Genomic DNA, 19,677 nt, shown 5'->3' with positions numbered 1-19,677 from the left:
TCCTTCTCCATCCTGGACTCCCAGCCCCTGCAGTAGAAAAAGCTCAAAGATGGAGAAGCCAGTATGGGAGAGGACTTGTTCCTCTTCCTCTTTCATCCTAGGCTCCCTCCAATAGGAAAGCCCAGGAATGGAGCAGCCAGGAAGGGCTTGCGCATGCATGCTCCTCCTTGGCTTCCTTCCAATGGAAGAAAAAGCCAAGAAATGAGCAGCCAGGAAGGATAAATAAACTTATTTAGAGTTTATTTAGAGTCAAGGAAGGGCAGTCGTCTTAACCTTTTTACATGGAATGCAGTGGATAAGCCCACCATAAGAAATCCGTTTTGTGTGCCTTCTTAAAGGCCTCTAAGGTAGTAATAAGACGGATCTCTTCCAGTGGGTCATTCCATAATCTTGGGGCCGCGGCAGTGAATGCCTGATGTGAAGTTGTCATTAGCCTGGTATTATAATATTCTAGTAAGAACTTCCCAGATGTTCTGAGAGAGCGGGGCGGATTATGTAGGGAGAAGCGCTCCTGCAAGTAACTGGGGCCCAAGTCATGTACGGCTTTAAAGGTAATAACCAAGACCTTGTATTGCACCCGGAAGCTAATTGGCAGCCAGTGAAGAGATTTCAGTATTGGTGTTATAAGGTCGAACCTAGATGTTCCGGTGACCAATCTGGCTGCTGAATTTTGAACTAATTGAAGCTTCCAAATTTGGTACAAGGGTAGCCCCAAGTAGAGCATATTGCAGAAATCTGAGAGATTACCAGTGCAAGTACCACTGTTTCAAGGTCCTTTCGGTCCAGGTAGGGACGCAGTTGGCATATCAACCGAAGCTGATACCAAGCACTCTTGGCCGTCACATCTATTTGGGATGTCAATTGTAAGGACGGATCCAGGAGTACTCCCAAACTGCGAATCTCATCCTTCAGGGGAAGTGTGACTCCATCCAGGACTGGGTGACAAAACTCCATCCCTGCACTTGGGGTACCTATTGAGAGTATCTCTGTTTTCTCTGGATTCAGTCTGAGCTTGTTTCCCCTTATCCAGCCATTACTGATCCAAGACAGGCATGCAGAGGAGAGATGCCATCCCTAGTCACTGCAATAGTCGGGGACATAGAGAAATAAATTTGGGTGTCATTAGCGTACTGATGACACGGTGCCCCATGTCTCCGGATGATCTCTCCCAGCAGCTTCATGTCAATGTTAAAGAGCATGGGGGACAGAATGGAGCCCTGAGGGATGCCAGATGTCAGCTCTCTTTTACGAGAACAACTGTCCTCCTGCCTCACCATCTGGAATCTGCCTGAGAGGTAGGAATGGAACCACTGGAGCGCAGTGCCCCTGATGCCTAGCTCCCTCAGGCGCTCCAGAAGGATACCGTGGTCAATGGTATCGAATGCCGCTGAAATGTCCAAGAGCACCAGCAGGGTCACACTTCCCCTGTCGATGCCCAGATGGAGATCATTGACTAAGGCGACCAGGGCAGTCTCAACTCCGTATCCTGTCCTGAATCCGGTTTGAAATGGGTCTAGATAATCCGCTTCATCCAAGACAGCTTGGAGCTGGAAGGCGACTGCTCTCTCGATCACCTTGCCCAAGAATGGCAGCAGGGAGACCGGTCTATAATTGTTTCTCACCAGGGGATCCAGGGAGGGTTTTTTCAAAAGCGGTCTAACAACTGCTTGCTTTAATTGTGATGGCAATCTTCCCTCCCTGAGGGATGCATTGATTATAGATTGTAGCAATGTTTTTGTTGCATCCCCCCCCGGGCGGTCAACCATGATGAGCGAGTGGGCATGTCATCCTCCTGACACATCCAAGAATCTTGTCCACTTCATCAGTATTTACAAACTCAAAAGGATCTAGTCTAACAAGGTCTACAGAGTCACTGGATATCTTTCTTCCCATCTCTGCTATAATGCTGGTGTCCAGATCAGCCCTTATCCGAGAGATTTTATCCGCTAAAAAGTTATTAAAAGCATCACAGCAGGCCTTAGTTGGTTCAAATAATATGTTTAGGGCGGGAGACGGTTGAGTTAGCTCTTTGACCACCCTAAACAGCTCTGCTGGACAAGACTCAGCGGACGCAAGGTGTGCAGCATAGAAGGAATTCTTTGCTGCATCTATTGCCACTCCATAAGACGTCAATAGGATCTCATGGAGTGTCTTGGCGGATAAACGTTGATGTTTCCGCCAGCGGCACTCTAGTCGTTGTGCAGTCTGCTTCATTTTACGAAGATCTTCAGTGTACCACAGTTTTTTATTAGGAGCGGGCTGGAAAGGATGCTCAGGAGCGATGCTGTCTATAGCCCTGGTAAGATCCTTATTCCAGGTATCAGCCAAGGCATCAACAGAATCGCTGCCATTCCCAACCATATATCCCTCAGTCTAGGGCTTCCTGGAACTTTTTGGGTTCCATCAGCATTCGTGGGCGGACCATTCTAATAGGTCCTCCACCCCCGAGGAGGGTCTGGGTAGTAACCTTAAGTCCTACCTTGACCAGAAAGTGATCTGTCGATGACAGAGCAGAGGTATACAGTTGGCCCTTCTTATACATGGATTTTTTATACACAGATTCAATCATACATGGTTTGAAAATGTTCCAAAAAAGTATAAATTTCAAATATCAAACCTTGATTTTCCATTTTTTAAAAGGGACACCATTTTGCTATGTCATTACATTTAATGGGACTTGAGCATACACAGATTTTGTTATACACGGGGGATCTTGGAACCAAACCACAGCGTATAACAAGGGTCCACTGTACTTTACCTCCACCCACAGATATTCCTGATCCGTACTGAAGACCACATCAAGGGTATTACCAGCACAATGCGTTGGACCCGAGACTAATTGGGACAGGCCCATGGCTGCCATGGAAGTCATGAACTCCCGAGCTGCACCTGTCATCTCTAGTGAGCTGGCCTCGAAGGGGATGTTGAGGTCCCCAGGACAAGAAGCCTGGGAGACTCCAGCACCAGCTCCGAGACCAGCTGTGTCCGCTCAGCCAGGGAGTCTGTTAGGCAATGGGGTAGATGGTAGACTAACAGAATCCCTAGATTGTCCCTAGCCTTCAGGGTCAGGTAGATACAATCGAAGTGATCTGTTTTCCGGATAGGTCTCCTGGTCAGGGTGAAGATAGATTTATGGACCAAGGACACTCGTCCCCTCGCCCACTTTCCCTCACTTGCTCCTTGATGGCGTACCTGGCTGGGAGGGCCTTTGCCCAGGTCACATTACTATCCTCTCCCAGCCAGGTTTCTGTAAAGCAAGCCAGGTCAGCATTTTTATCCTATAAAGGATCGTAAACTATGTGGGATTTATTCTTAACTGACCTGGCATTGCCAAGGAGCAGTGTCAGGGTCTGTGGTGTGGTTGGGTCAACCCTCGGTTCTTTTGGGGTAACAGGGTGAGTGGAAGGCGAGATAGATTTCAGGCATCGATCTCGTCTTCCCTTGTACGTCTATGTTTTATTATGTTTTTTGGTCTTTGGCAGGGGAAACTCCCACGCTTCTTGCAATGCGGCAACCGTCAGCCTGCTGTCCCTCAGGCCAACCAGGCGCCTCCACGGATATTGGCCGGTCCATGGAGGAATAGAGGGCAAGCGCCAGGGATGGCCAGGGCTGAGGGAGAAAGGATACACCAAACGGCCATCCAAGGGATCAACAATGCCTCTTCTAGGCCCAAGAGTGCCTCTGCTGGAACCTGCCCCACATTTCTCCAGTGGAGTACAATTATCCCACCAAGACCGAAGAGTGCACCAGCGCAGATGTGCACGGGGGTGTTTCCCCAAAACCATTTATAGCCTCAGGAGTTGTAGTCTTCTTTTTACTCCTCCTCTCTCTTCCTCTTCCCTCTTCCTTCTTCCTCCTCCTCTTTGTTTTCCTTTCCTCTTCCTCCCCTTCTTCCTTCTCTGCTTCCTTTATCTCTCTTTCTCTTCCTTCCTCCCTTTCCTCTTCTTCTCCTCCCTCTTCCGTCTCCTTTTCCCCCTTTTCCTCCTCTTCCTGCTTCCTCTTCCTTCCCTCCTTCCTCCTTCTTTCCTATTCTTCTTCCTCCCTCCTAGTCCTTCATCCTCCTCCTTCCTTTTCCTCCTTTTCTTCCTTCTCTTCCTTTCCTCCCCCTTCTTCTTCCTTTCCCCCTTTTCCTCCTCCTCTTCCTTTTTTCCTCCCCTCCTTCCCCCTTCCTCCATCTCTTTCCTATTCTTCTTCCTCCTCCTCCTCCTCCACCTCCACCTCCTTCCTTTTCCTCCCTTTCTTCCTTTTTCCTCCTCCCTCTTCTTCTCGTTCCTCTTCCTCCACTTTCCGCTTTTTCCTCTTTTTCCTCTCTCTTCCCTCCGGAGAGAGAGGTCCGGCGGAGGAAAGACCACGAGGGAGCCCAGGATGGCAGCCTGCCAGGTCCTGGGCTCCATCGCAGCCCTCCCTCCAGAGATAGAGGTCTGGCGGAGGAAAGGCCGCGAGGGAGCCCAGGACGGCGGCCTGCCAGGTCCTGGCCTCCATCGCAGCCTTTCCTCAGCCAGACCTCCAATCGGTGGCAGGACTGGGCTGGGGCCGGTCCCAAGGCCTCGCCGGGCCGGATCTGGGCCACGGGCCATAGTTTGCCAACTCCTGATCTAAAGGATAAAAGGTTGCTTATTCATTTCTATGGGCTTGACATACTTCCATTCTTCAATCTTGAATTTATTTACTCAAGCAAGAGAATGATCAGAGGCTGGTACCATCTCAAAATGAGAAGAGCCTCCAGATGTTTAGGGATTCTTCGCTCACCTCAGTTTATATCTTAGGAAAGATGACTGCCAACAGGAGCATTGCCATTACTCCCTGGATGCTTCCAAACAGACAGCTCCAAGCACAACCAATCAAAAGATACAGTATAGCCATTCCATCTTTTATTCCTCAATGAATATTTTTTGCAGCAAGATTGAATACCGAAATAACGGGAAAACATTGGACAAGTAAAAGATCAGGATATTTGGAACCCTAGTAAAACTCTGTGAATGGAGTTGGGTGATTATACAATAAAAACTTCCTCCAAAAGGACCAGCTTTTATAGTAAGATTTGAAACTCAACAGATGCCTAAAGTGACTTTACACTGTAGCCCAAGGATAGGCAAGATGGCATGCTTGGAATAACCTAGGTACATTTTCCCTGTGTAAACCAACCCTCCAAAAAACAAGTTCTCAAGTTTGTCCTCTTGTGTGAGCAAGGTCTGTTAAGGCAAAGTGTGGCTCTGCAGGAGTCCTCAACATTTTTAGGCCAATGGACAAATTTTGAATTTGGAGGACTCATCACAAAATGGTTTCTATGAAAGGGGTAATTTGCTAAATTGCATTGGTGGAATCCTCTGATCACAAAACACCCCAGAAATAAAAGGGGGAAAAACTGGTGAGGTTAGGAGTTTCCCAAGCACCTAAGTACAGGATTTCAGGTTGTCCTTCATACAGTATGTTAAAACACATGTGCTGCCTTTCCTTCCTAAGGATATTTCTGGGCTCACACAGATTCCAGAGCAGGGTCTGGGGGATGTGGGAAATGAAACTGGCAGGTAGGTGCTGTTTAACACCCAAGCTAAAACTATTAAGGGAAAAAAAAACCAGGAAAAATAGGGGACTTTGGTAGGTGCAACTACACTTAGGAAATATCACTTTCTAACTATAGGAAGATCAGAGACAGGTATGACCAATCTTGACCTTGAATAGCTTTAGAATGTACACTGACTTGGGGGATTATAGACAAGAGGTGAGTTACCATGATATATGGGTACTGGATATTCATTATTGCTGTTGTTGTTAATGTGGCCATTCACTGGTGGATAGGATGGAACTTGGGAGATATAATAAAAAGGCCTACAATCTTTCCAAACATGAGATTAATTTTCACTCGCCATTTGAACAGTGAGCCTGCCTTGATCTTTTTTAATCCTATATAATTTTACTATATAACTATATTTATTTATACCATCCTGTCTTGCTCCTTGTTTCCCTGCTTCCTTCTTCAAAAGGTAGGTGTAATACTGCTGATGGAAAATGGTAAGTCAAGACTTGATCCTATCAGCTAGTTAACCTAGCCAATGGCCTATGTAAGCTTTGTGTGTGTGTGCATACCTTCAAGTTGCCTGTCAATTTATGGCAACTCCATGAATTTCATAGGGTTTTCTTAGGCAAAGGAATATTCGGAGGTGGGTTTGCCAGTTTGTTCATGAGCAGCTATTATTTTCAAGCTATCTACACAAGGCACTTCACAATTATAGCACTATGATTCCACTTTAACTGCCATCACTGCATTCTACAGAATCCTGGGTTTTGTAGTCTGGTGAAGTAGCAGACCTCTTTGGCTGGAACCATAGCAGTTAAAAGTAGAATCACAGTGTCTTAACTGTGTAGCATGGAACAACTCCAGGTTTAATGCATGTCAAATGTAATCTGAACTGCACTAAGCATGGGCCCTTCCCCCTTTTGTACTGCTAAACTACTGAGTGTAGTACGGCACAGCCAAGCATAACATTAGACCCACAGCCTAGAATGTATATTTCTACAAAGCAGTGCTAGCTATACCTAAGTTTCTATAAACAAGGTTCCACATTGAATTTGCCTGTTTTAGCACTGTTTCCAAAGTGCCAGGATCAACTTAAAAAAACAAACAAACACTAAAACTGCTGGAAGGCCTATTAAAAAAAACAATAACTGAGCTGGAGCATTATGCTAATACAACAGCATACTTTCTTGGGGCATTATGTTAATACAGCTAGACATTAAACTAGCATGGTTGTTGGTTAGAAAGTATGCCATACCAACTTAAGCAAAGTTTCCTATCCAGGCTGTTCAGTGATTGCTGTACAGAACCCGGATGTAGCTCTACCTCATTCTAAATGGACACTGATGGCTGCACAGGAAGAGCTCTCTTACTCTGCCACCTTCACCATACTTCTCTAGCCAGCATGAGCACATCTTCAAAGACAATGGCTTTAAAATACATTTTATACTGACTATTAAAAGGTTAATATATACACTTATTTTAAAGAGAAGAGCTGCTTACTTTGGAACAGCTTCTGGAAGCTTGCCATGTTGAATTCTGAATTTTCTTGTACCACCCCAAAATCTAACCTAATCTGCATCACAGCCTCCAACTCACCATCTGTTTTGAGCTCGAATGACCAAGTTGTCATTCTAAATCAGAGTATTCAGAAAAAAAGAGTCCTGGTTTTTGGCATCAGGCAGGATGACCTGCCCCTTCATTGCCTGCTTACCTTATAACAGGAAAGCATCAACCAAACAGAAAGGTTAGGTTTTTAATGGTGGCCTATGATACATTAACAACTGCTCTTCTGTGATGTGATTTTTATTTTAAAAAATTAGCAGTACTGAGTTCTCTCTTTCTACATTAATTGTTTGGCTAGATATCTTGCATGTTAAGCTTACATAATAAGCACAACATAATAATAAAACCCTTTTCGATAACTAATGTTTTCAACTGGAGATAAGCTTTCAATTTGCTTTTGTCGTCATTGTTTTACCTGGGATTTGATGTTGTTCTGGCAAACTCAGTTTTCACGAGGTTAAAGTACTTGTACAGTCTGTGCCATAGGCAGGGCTTGGGGAGACTTCCATTGGTGTGAATCCTGTGCATTTTAGCCATCTCCTGGGCTACCAGCCTACAACAAAACAGAAAGACAAAGCTGTTCAATGGCCTTGCATCGCTTTCATTGGAAACTTTTGCTCTAGAAAACAGCAAACCCAGACTAAAACTAAAGTCAAATGACCATTCAAAAAATCCAGCCTGATTCTACTTGGCATATTTTGATCTTTTGTTTTAAACTGTTTCATCATTTTGCCTATGAAAAGATTAAAATCTCCCTCATGTATGCTCTACTGAAGAAACTGTGCATATAAGATATGATTTGCTCCATCTAACCCACCACTGTATATGGCTCAGTGTAGTGTAGTAGTTCCACACGTGGACCTTTGTTAGGTTAAGCCATATATACCACCCAGACTTACCGCGTAACCTCTAAAGCACCAACCACCACAGTCAATCTGAGCCTTGTAGGGTGTGGGAATGATCAAAGAGTCTGGTTATGTCTCTAAAGCCAAACATGAAACAATTACAGCAGTGCTGGGATTGGAAGGGTCCTCCAGAGCTCTCATTGCCAGACATGGCCAAACACTTCTTTGATCCTTGTAGTCTCTTCCAACTCTATGATTTAACTGTCACGACTCCATCCCACAGAATCCTAGAATTTCTAGTTAATGAGGCACTTAGGATTCTGTGTCAGAGAGCTTTGATGCTATAGTTTAAAAAGTGGACTAGAGCTCTCTTGTGGCAGTAGTAACTACAGTTGGCCTTCTGTATCCACAGATGCTTTATCCATGGATTCAAACATGATTCAATACAGGGACGTAGCCAAGGGGGGGGGTTCTTGGGGTCCAGACCCCCCCCCTTCCATTAGAAAAATGAATGGTGCATGCTGCTGCGCCGCTTATAATGGTGGCGCTTAGTCTGGACCCCCCATTCCTAAAATCCTGGCTACGTCCCTGTTCAATATATATATAAATTCCAAAATGCAAACCTTGATTTTGGCATTTTATAGAAGAGTCACCATTTTACTATCCATTGTATTTGATGGGAGTTGAACATCCACATATTTTGGTATCCACAGGGGTCCCTGAACCAAACCACAGCAGATACCAAGTGCTCACTGTTTTTTGGACATCCAAACATGGTACATATGAGCTGGGAAATTGGAATTTCATGTTCTTCTGCCAAAGAAGAGCATCTCTAAATTTGAGCATATAGATTTTGTAGCTCAACTGCATAGGGCGGCTGCATAAAAGAGGTTTTCAACTACATAAATACTTCTTTAACATATGGGAATATTTTTCAGAGCAGAAGCCAAAATTCCATTTTGGGGCAGTTGCACTCCAGCAGTGAGCAGAGCTAAGGTCGCAGGAAGGGGCCAAGGACAGAGCAAATGGGAACAAAAAAAGTGAGCAGGGTCAGATATAATTCTGGCCATTCTCTTACCAAGCATATAAAGTACAGTTCAATTCTATCAATCTTTGTTCAAAATTGGTGCAACAGTTTTTGTTTTTGCTTAAAAAGAGTGAAACAGTATACAAGGGATAAATGAAGCACAAGACCCCCATGAAAGTGGAAAAACCAGATTAACAAAACAGGAAGTGGCCTGAAGTCACTTCCTGTTACAAAAAACTACTTCCCTGCACTTACAAATAAGGTGGACAAAGTACAGCCCCTGGATCACCTCTTTTAAAAATACTGACACTGTGGCTTTCAGCTACTGTTTGTTATGATTGTACTTACTCTCCTCCTGTCCGTAGTGAACAGGGTAATCAATATCATCATCATTGTCATAATCAATAGTATCACAGTAAATATATTAAAGTCAATTTAAGTAATGTTTCATTTATATATGAATATTAATTTAATAATAATAAATTATGAATAAAGGAAATTGCATTTGTTAATGAATGGAGGCATTTTTGCTTATTAATTAATGAAATTAGTCCTTCGAAATACTACAGTGGATCCTTGTTATACGCTGGGGTTTGGTTCCAAGATCCCCCGTGTATAACAAAATCCGTGTATGCTCAAGTCCCATTAAGTATAATGACATAGCAAAATGGTGTCCCTAATAAAAAATGGAACATCAAGGTAAATTTATACTTTTTTGGAACATTTTCAAACCGTGTATGCTTGAATCCGTGTATAAGAAGGGCCGACTGTAATTAGTCAAGTATAAGTTGGGAGAGAATCTTATTACTAATAAGGAATGTGCTGTTATAAAACTAGCATTTAGATATAAAAATAAAATACGCATGGAAAAGCTGCTCCTTTTAAGTGCTTTTATTTCATTTTAATAAGTCCCTTAGGTCCTTCCCATTGGGCTACCACCATTTGGAATACAGCCTTGGAAGATTTGCTTCATCTGCGAAGTGCCTCTCTGGGACCACAGAAGTTGCCCATTTTTGCTACAAATTCTGTAACAGGAAACTAGGCAACAGGTGTCTTGCCTACACAGCACAGCACTGCTCAGTTCTGTGCAAGTTATTTAAACTTTAAATACCTTTAAATACCCTCTTCGTTCTAAGTGCAGATTAGAAGTTACAGGAGAAGATGTTCATAGGCCAGACCTTCCTAGGCACTGTATCTGGCTTCTGGTCTATAGGTTCCCCATCCTTGAAATAAGGAAACAGAGAAAGTCCACTGACTACTTATTTTATAAAAATCTTCTGTTGACTCTATCTCAACAGAGGGCTAATGAGGCTCTGTCCCATTAGATAACTAGCAAGCTTGAGAGCGAATCATGTGGCTCTCTACAACTTATCAAGTTAACAGAGAAACCTTCAATAAACTAGTGTCACCCAGATATGCCAGACTACAGCTCCCATCATTCCCAGGCAGCATTGCCATGCTGCCTGGAAATGATATCAGCTTTACTGATAAGAGTACTTCCACCACACTTTGACTTTAGTATGACAGAGCCAACAGGGAACAGGAGAACTTTCTGTACAGGAATATATGAAAACACCTTCTTTACCTCAGTCTTCTCCCAAAAGGAGAACAGTGCTCAACCTGGGGAAATTGGTACAGATGATGCAGTAGAGAAAATGCAGCACAGAATAAAGAGGTAGTACAGAATAACTGATTACTCTAAATGAATTCATGTCTCCAAATGAACTACAGCCAAGGGTATTAAAAGAACTGGCAGAAGAACAACTGGCAATCATCTTTGAGAATTCTCAAAGAACAGGAGAAGTCCCAGCAAACTGGAGGGGGGCAAATGATGTCCCCATCTTTAAAAAGAGGAAAAAAGAGAACCCAAACAATTACTGCCCAGTCACCCTGACATCAGATTCAGGAATGATTCTTGATGAGATCATTACACAGATAGCCTGTAAACCTCTAGAAAGGAAGGCCATGATCACTAAAAATCAACATGGATTTCTCAAAAACATGTCATGCCAGGCTAATCTCTCTCTTTTTTAATTGTTTCAAGCTTGGTAGATGAAGGGGTAGCATATCTTGATTTCAGTAAGGCCTTTGACAGAGTCCTCAATGATATGATTGCAAACAAGCTAGAAAATGTGGGCTAGACAGTACAACTGTTACCTGGATTTGTAACTGGTTAACTAACTGAACCCAAAGTATGCTCACCAATGGCTCCTCTTCAACCTGGAGAAAAGTTACTAGTGGGGTGTCACATGGTTTTGTCTTGGGATCAGTGCTATTCAACATCTTTATATGTGACTTAAATGACGGAATAAAGCCCATGCTTATCAAATTTGTAGATGACACCAAATTAGGAGGGGGAGCTAATACCTTGAGAGCCAGTCTTTTTGAGTTTGAGCACTGGATTACACTTCTGAAAATCAGGGTTCAATTCCTTGCTCGGCCATGGAAACCTATTGGGTGACCTTGGAGAAGTCACACACTCTCAGCCCCAGCAAACCCTGGGGTGTGGTAAACTATTCTTCTTTGGAGGTTTTTAGACAGAGGCTAGGTGGCCATCTGTCAGGGTTGCTTTGATTGTATATTTCTGCATTGAAGGGGGTTGAAGTGGATGCCCCTTCCAACTACACCTTAGGGTTGCCATAAGTCAGAAATGACTTGAATGCTAGATCAAAGCTCAGGGGTTGTACATGGAGAAAAACAGCCCATGTTTTGTGATACAGACCATTCTTTCTCTTGCTGGTAATCCTCATACAAATCATTCTTTCCTTTTTTTCTAGGAGTTCCTAGTAGTAGTGAAAAAATGCATAATGAGAATGGTGATGCCAGCAGCAGGGCAACAAGGGTTTTTGGAGTGGCCATAACTAAAGCTGGACAGCCAGTGCAGGCCACAGATTGTGTACCTATGTCTTAGTACAAATGTTCTCCCTGTTGACAATCCTCCCATTCCACACACACCTGAATATATTTGGCTGTCGTATATCTTCTGGCCCCAGAGCTTTCCCTGGCATGAACTCATAGCAATAGCCATTCTCAAAGGTGCAGTAGAGATTAGGTGCACAGCCATGGTCTTGAAGCACTTGGAAATTCCTCAGCTCATTTGCTCGGTCCACAATCAGCTCTGTCTTCCTGCCATAGACTCGTACCAAGACTGCGTCTCTCATGTTCTCATCTGTGAAGCAAGCCATGAGCTTGTTGGTGATGCCTTCAGTGAAGACCTTGGTGAGGAATGAAGAAAGAGGAAACTGTTAGCTTACAGGATGGTGGTAGAATTGTGGTGACTCTGGGAAGAGCAGGAGGTAACATTCATTTCATGAGCAGAAAAGGATTTCCCATGTTATAAGCCCAGAAACATGAGCTTGCTAGCCTACAGAAATTGCTTGGAGGAAATTTCATGGGAGCATCACATGGAGATCACAGCAGCAGTGGCAATTGAAAATGTGCTGTTGGGGGGAAGGAGTGAATATGTTGCCCTTCTATTTTTTAAAATAAGAGCCTCTTCCTCCTACATTCAACTGGATATAGAACTACCACCTCCTCATTTTCCATTATTACTGCACTCTTGAGATCAGGAATCAGCAAATGTGAGCTTCCAGATATCATGGGACTCCAACTCTCCTGTGCCCAAGCCTGAGCCCTAACCAACACACCAGTGAGGGCTGATGGGATTTGAAGTTCAAACCCCTCTGGACCCCCTGGAAACATTTAAAAAGAGACTTAAAACCTTTCTCTTTTGTCAAGCCTTCCCCCCGAAGAATGCAGTTTTGTATTTTTGACATCGATTCTCTGCCTTACCCTGGATACGCATGTTAAATGACTGTGTATAGAGTTTTTGTATTATTGGAATTTATTTCTATTTTTATGATATTTTATGAGATTGTTTGTAATGGTTTTAATAGTCTGTAACCCTGCCTCGATCCAATGGGAGAGGTGGGGAAACATAAATAAAATTTATTATTATTAATAAACCAGGAGGGCTACAGCTGATCATTGCATTTTCATGATAATAATTGAATATATTTTAATCTATATTTGACCAGGTATAACATTGCATTCTACCTTGAATCTCAGTTCTGAGTCAGAAGGGAGGATATAAATAAAGTGAATAAGGAGGAATGGGAGGGAAGGTTTATGTCAAAATACCTGTGAAATGCCCCCTAAAAGAAATTTTGAAAAGGAACTAGAAAACATTACTTGCTACATGACAGTAAGCAAACGCATAGGGTGGGGCACATTTTCCACACTAGTACCCCTCCATTGTGCCACACTGGCATGTTCAACATGCTTGGAAGTACTGTCACACCATTTCTGGCAGCATGCACAGCATGATTGAAAGTAATGTCATGCTCCACAGTTTCATTTTTGGCTAATTTTTGGTTCAAGGGTTTGGGGTCTGTAGGGGTCTGGATGCAAAAGCACTGTATTTTTCAACAGCTCTTATGCATTTTGGACAAAACCTGGGGAGAATGGGGGGAGCAATGATCACATGTGGCATTCTGCCCATGGCCTGCACTTTTCCCACATCTGTGCTACACCAATAGTGTGGTTTCATTTCCATCATTTTGTTGCTCTTGTTATGTAACTTTGTTATGGTCCCTCCCATGATTTGTTACACATTAACTAAGGCCCCATACAGACAGGCCAAATAAAAGCTGCTTCGGGTCACTTTGGAGGTATGCTGTTTAAATGTTGCATGCGTCCTAAGAGTCCGGAAGCCGCGCCAAAGCCACAATCTAGCCTAAGGACTGGAGCACAGCCTTGGCACAGCTTCCGGACTCTTAGGACGCATGCATTATTTAAACAGCATACCTCCAAAGTGACCCGAAGCAGCTTTATTTTGGCCTGTCTGTATGGGGCCAAAGTTTCACTTAAACTTTGTTACTTCCAAGCTTTGACTATTTCTTATGATCTTTTTTTATTGGCATAGAAAGAAAACATACACCACACAATTTGTGAGGGAATGCACAAGTATTTCTTTTGCCACAACTACATGGAAAGAAACTGCGGCTCTCAGTTTTGCACATACAAATGTACCATGGAAGTGACCAGATCCTTTTTTCATCAGTACATAAAAATTATCTCTGAGACCTAAGATTCTAAAAATAAACATTATCAATTGTCCCTGTCTTTTTCTTCTGGTGCAAAACAATGCCCTGCATTTCTTTATTATCATTTCACAACACTGTTTATTTTATCTAAAACTTGAAAACTATGGAAATATATCCATGGGGCAACCCATTTTCACTGTTCATTAGTGCATGCTATTCGGAATTCTTTCAGCATAATATAATGGTTAAGGGCTGTCATGTAGAAGAAGACCAAGATTCAAATCCCCATTCAGCTATGGAATACACTGGTCTTGGTCCAGTTATTCATTTGAAACAGAATGTAATGAATCAATAAATAACATCATTAGCTGCAACTCAGTCCTTTTTCTTTTTGTTTTTCTTTCTTTCTTTCTTTTAGTAATGTAGGTGTAACAAAACTTTAAAAGTAATGAAGTGGGAACATTATTATTTGTTACACCTCAAAAGGTAACTGGTAACTCCTCTGACTTTCTTAAGGTTACTTATAGATGTATGTCAAGCTGATCTTTTCAGATTCTATGCCATCTCCCATTCATTGTAATCATTTTTCAAAGGCAAAGCAAAAGTAACAGGAGATGCAACAACCCAATGTAGTGGGTTCCTCTTTTTTGTAATGGTGGTTTGAATGCTGGACTATGACTCTGGAGACCAGGGTTCGATTTATAGCTTGGTCATGAAACCCACAGTGTGACTTTGAGGAAGTCTCATGCTCTCAGCCTCAGGGAAAGGCAATGCCAAAGCTCTTCTGAACATGTCTTACCAATAAAACTCCATGATGGGTTTCACCTTAAGATTGCTATAAATTGGAAATGATTACAAGGATACAACAACAACAACAACAACAATAACAACAAAGTTTGGATTATTTCTAGTGAGTTATAGAACAAAATACCATTTTAAAGGAACTTCAACCAGTTTGACAGAATTGTTCTGTCATAAAATTTGAATGGGAAGAGAAAAAAAAAGAAGTGTGGGAATTTAAGGGGGGAAATAGGCCTTTTGAGATATATCTCTTACATACTTCTTTATTTTTGAGGCTTGGCAAAGGAGCAGCTGCGGATGGAAATGAAAAAATAAATGGGAAGATGATTATTAGCTACTTTAGCGGTGATGTAGCAATGGATGAATGAAAGGGTTATATAATATCGCTGCAATTAGCTCTTGTCCTTTTGATGCTGACAGGGATGATGCAAGTCTAGTTCTAATATTAGAATTGTGTAGATCTATAAATTGAGAAAGCAGTCACAAAGGCTTCCAGTCTACCTTGTTTTCAGTTAGAAAGCTCCAAGGCTTAATGGGCTGGGCAGCATTTGAGATTAACTTCACTGACTAGTAATGGAAAAGTAGAATTCTGGGATGTGCAGTTTAGGGAGGGGCCCTGTATTTAGAATTCTCAGCCAGAGAATTCTAGTGAATCAACAAACTACAAATCCCACGATTCCACAGGATGTAGACATTGTAGTTAAACTAGAATTACCTAGTGATATGATTCTGTGTGGAAAGATCCATGGATAGAGGGAATAAGCCTATCCACCTAAGGAGGAAGGCAGGCAAAAGTGTAACAGTGGACAACAGATAGCCCAACTGGCAGCACTCGGAAGAGGCATTCGATCTTGGATCCAGTGGCAATGGGATAACTGTAGGTGAGAACCATCACAGTGTCCCAGTAAAAGGGGTAATACTACTCAAGAGCAATGTTAAAGGGAGTAGTAACAACCCCAGTGTAACTGTATTTATTTTTAAAGCAGAGGTGGGAAACATACTCCCCATATGCTATTGGGCTGCAACTCCTTAAGACCTAGCTAGGACAAGCAATGGTGAGTGACATTGAGAACTGTAGTCCAACAACATCTGGAGGGACGTGTCTTCCCCACTCTTTGTTTTAAAGTAAGTTTTTCAAGGAACGTTCTGCAATGAAAAACATAATAGGGGAAACAAAAACATATAAACAAGCCTGGAATAATAGTTCACAGAAGAATCTTCTTTCCTACTTCAAATAAGTGAATACCCAAAGAAATCATGACAAAGAGTTTGACATTGCAGAAAAACAAAAACATAAGGTTTCACAGCAGAAGTTGTGAGGGGGATTAATCCTCTGAATCTCAAGGATGACCAGTGGAGGATACTGGATGTTGTAGTCTAAAAAGGAACCCAAGCTCTGTTCCAGAGACATAAACAAATAATACATGAGTGCCACTGGAGTCCAAGATCAATGGAGACATCTCTACTGAGGACGCCTATGTTGCCATTTTGATGCCTTCTCACAGATGGACAAAGGATTTTGTTCTGTCTTCCTCGTAACTTGGCTGGCTGCCTCAGTGTTTGAAATTCTCTTATCCCTCCAGCCATTCTTGTTTCAAAAGCTCAGTGACAACCTTGCACATTCTGTTTTTGCATCCTGTGTATGTACTCTAACCACTACTTTTAGGAGGACAGCATTACAAGGACTGTCCTCAGGCACTTAGCCAAGGCTGGGCAGACTTCAAGCTTGTGGAATTAACTTTGCTGTAGTTGCTGTCTTTTACCCTAATGCTCAGGTCCATCAGCCAAAACCAGGTTTAAAAAAGAAGGCTCAGTCATGTGGACGCTCACTAGGACTTAAGGAATAGAATGTCCATGAGCACAAGATCATTCTAGGAATTTGTGATCAGTAGCAGAACCAAGCTTAATTTTTTTTTTGTTGGAAAAAAATAAATTCATGGTCTCACCACTTCTTCAGCAACATAATTTTGGGCAATGGTGATGGGGGCATAGCTTTTAGTTCTTGTTCTTTGTTGTCAATTGGTAGTCAGAAACAGAGGCTGAAAAATGTTACTTTTCTGGACTATATCACCCAGCATTCTCCTGCTAACATAACCACTGGCCATACCAGCTGGAAGATTTTGGGAGTTGCAGTAGTAATTCCAACTTCTCATTTGAAACCCTTGCTAATCTACAGCAAGCCATACAGAAATCTACCTGTGGTTCCTTTTTTTCCACATTCCAGCATGACCAAGAAAGAGGAGGACCCCAGGAAGGAGGAAGAGGCCAGAAGTTGGGAAGAGGCTGACTCTACTATCAAGCATGGAGGCACTGACTGGCACTTCAGAAAAGGCCAGGCGGGGAGAGAAGATGACTGGTTAATATGAAATCGAAGGCTTTCATGGCAGGCATCCATTGTTTTTTGTGGGTTTTTCGGGCTATGTGGCCACATGGCCACATAGCCCGAAAAACCCACAAAAAACTATGACTGGTTAAAACTGTTCCTTTCTCAAACACTTCCACAATTGTACTCCTCTGATACTCCTACAAGGCAGTGACCTGAACTCTGGCTTTGCTATGACCTGTTCTTTACTATAAAAGCATATTAAGGTTTTCTTCCTCTAGCCCCGATAGGATTATTGATATTTATCCCCTCCCTTGCATTCCATGACATGATTTTAGCAGCTTAGTTATCAATCCTCCATTGCCTTAGGCAAATATTCTCTTTGTTGTGTAATGTGCATGCTTTACTAGCCTTTCAAAATCTTTCCTGGTGACACCAATCTCTCAGTTACTATTTGCCTAAAAGTCTTCTTTCTCCCTTCTGTCCTAACCTGCTTGCAATAGCCCAAGGCCACACACTTAATGGCTTGTAAGACTGTTCTACTGCAAAATGATACAGGTAACTGTATCACACCTATTATCAGTTCTTGTGATTAAGTAAGGAATATGTGGTTCGTTTCCACAACATTTTCAGAAACCATCAAGGCACTCTGTTCAGCTCCCAGTAAAAGTTCCACTGCATTAATAATTCCATCCTTAACACAGATTCCTCTCCTGCCATTTCCACAAGACTCTCTCCCTAGCTGCATCTATTTCCACCCCCTCCTACAACATAATTTGCAACTACGCTTAAGCATGTGTAATGTAATGTGATTCCCTATTCACCTTCCCCCATTGTCCTCTGTTGTTTTCTAGGGATTTTAGATTTTAAATTCTAGTGTAAATTTTCAAATTTTAGATTTTTAAGCTTCTCAGGGGAGAGACCAGGGTGGCCATCTTTAAAGTTGTATAGAGGAGGAATGCAAACATCAACTGCTGAAATCCCCTCTTCCATTCTATTAAAGGTAGAGGGCCTTTGCCCTCTTTTTCATGTGACCACTTTCGCAGCGACCATTTTTCTTGTACAGAACATGGCAAATGATGGTGCTATTTATTTTGTCTATTTGATTAATATCCCACATTTCCCCCAATTTGGGACCCAGAGCTTTACTAGGCTTATGGTGCTACATAAATAATACGAAATAAAACAACACCCTCTGGTTGCCTTTCAAGACTAAGAGCCAGGATCAAACCTGCTAAAATGGGGGTAGGCAACTTGTGCTCCCTCCACTCCGACACCCATATCTCTTCTAATTGTGATAGCTATGGGTACTGGGAGTTGCAATCCAGCAGTATCTGGGACCACAAGCTGCACATCACTATAGTAAAGGGACTTAAAGGCGGGATACAGACCACCCAAAAAGGGTGGTCTATCTGCGCCTTGCTTTGCTGCACAAGGGAGCCATAGCGGACAAACCTCGTGGCTCCCTCGCACAGCAAAAAGAACCCACAAAAGCGTGTTCTTTCTGCGGCGCCATTGTGATGTTGCAGTGCGCCAATGGTGCACTCATGGCATCACAATGACACCGGGACGTGCGGACGCTAGGCGTCCGTCACGTCAAAATGGCAGCACCCATGTGTACAGGGCACCACCATTTTGACGCCCTCGTCACATGCTAGGGGTGAGGCACGTATGGGCGGTGCACCCTTGGCCAACCCCTAGCACGTGACGAGGGCACACTTTAGGCCCGTCTAGATGGGACCAAAGATATCAGAGTAATCATGTACATTCTCTTCAAGAATAAAGTCCCATTAAACTTAATGTGACTTATGCCAAGGTTAAGTTTGTAAAAGATTATGCACCAATTATGTTGGGACTAAGCAACTAAGGTTGCTACGCTAACACCTAAAGTTTTTCAGTAAATTCATGGGACAGGGAATCTTGACTGGTTCACTGTTTCCCAGCCTGAAGCCCACACTTTCCCCCCCCAACCCTGGCTTGAGTACTGAACCTTTTCTAGTCCTATAACCTCCTACCTCTCTTGCTTTAATCACAATGCCTACCCCCACTCCCATTTTCTCACCTTCACCATTTCTCCATCCTAGCAAATACAAGCCATTGTAGATCTGAAAATGCATCCCTAAAAACTGAACCACTACCCCAAAGCTTAACTGAAAGGAGAGTATGGGGGGGGGGGGAGGATCTACAACTGTATTCTCTAATTATAATCAAATTATGGGCTCCCTCTAGCCTTCCAACATAGGTTTAAGGGTACACCCACAAAAAGTTAAGGGGACAGATATCTATACCTCCTTCCTGTAATCTGAGCACCATTCTTGCAGGCATTCAATATACACACAGAATCTCTGCCCCAATGAGCTTACAGCCTAACATTTAGTACTTTGTTTCCTGGTTTTCTGCAGATAACCTTTAGCATTCATTTCCATGCTGTCTATTCTGTTTGATTATGCTTGACAATTTATAAATTTGTAATGATCCTTCTGTCACTGAATCCCCATGCTTCCTGGGAGTTTTTTCACTGAGGACACCCAGCCAAATTGGTCATGCAGACAAGC

The 19,677-nt window shown here is 42.8% G+C and overlaps 1 protein-coding gene across 1 annotated transcript in view; it reads right to left on the bottom strand.

Annotated features, from left to right (window-relative positions):
• ETNK2 (ethanolamine kinase 2) overlaps positions 1–19,677 on the bottom strand; it is a 39,304-nt gene that overhangs the window by 15,620 nt on the left and 4,007 nt on the right. The window contains exons 2-3 of the mRNA XM_042464297.1: positions 11,909–12,168; positions 7,496–7,634 (exon numbers count right to left, since the gene is read on the bottom strand). Of these exons, the coding sequence (XP_042320231.1) occupies positions 7,496–7,634; positions 11,909–12,168 (399 nt within the window). The remainder of the gene's footprint in view (positions 1–7,495; positions 7,635–11,908; positions 12,169–19,677) is intronic.

Source organism: Sceloporus undulatus, chromosome 4 (genome assembly GCF_019175285.1).
Source record: "Sceloporus undulatus isolate JIND9_A2432 ecotype Alabama chromosome 4, SceUnd_v1.1, whole genome shotgun sequence".
Lineage (NCBI taxonomy): Eukaryota > Metazoa > Chordata > Lepidosauria > Squamata > Phrynosomatidae > Sceloporus > Sceloporus undulatus.
This window is presented reverse-complemented; position numbering and strand designations above follow the sequence as displayed.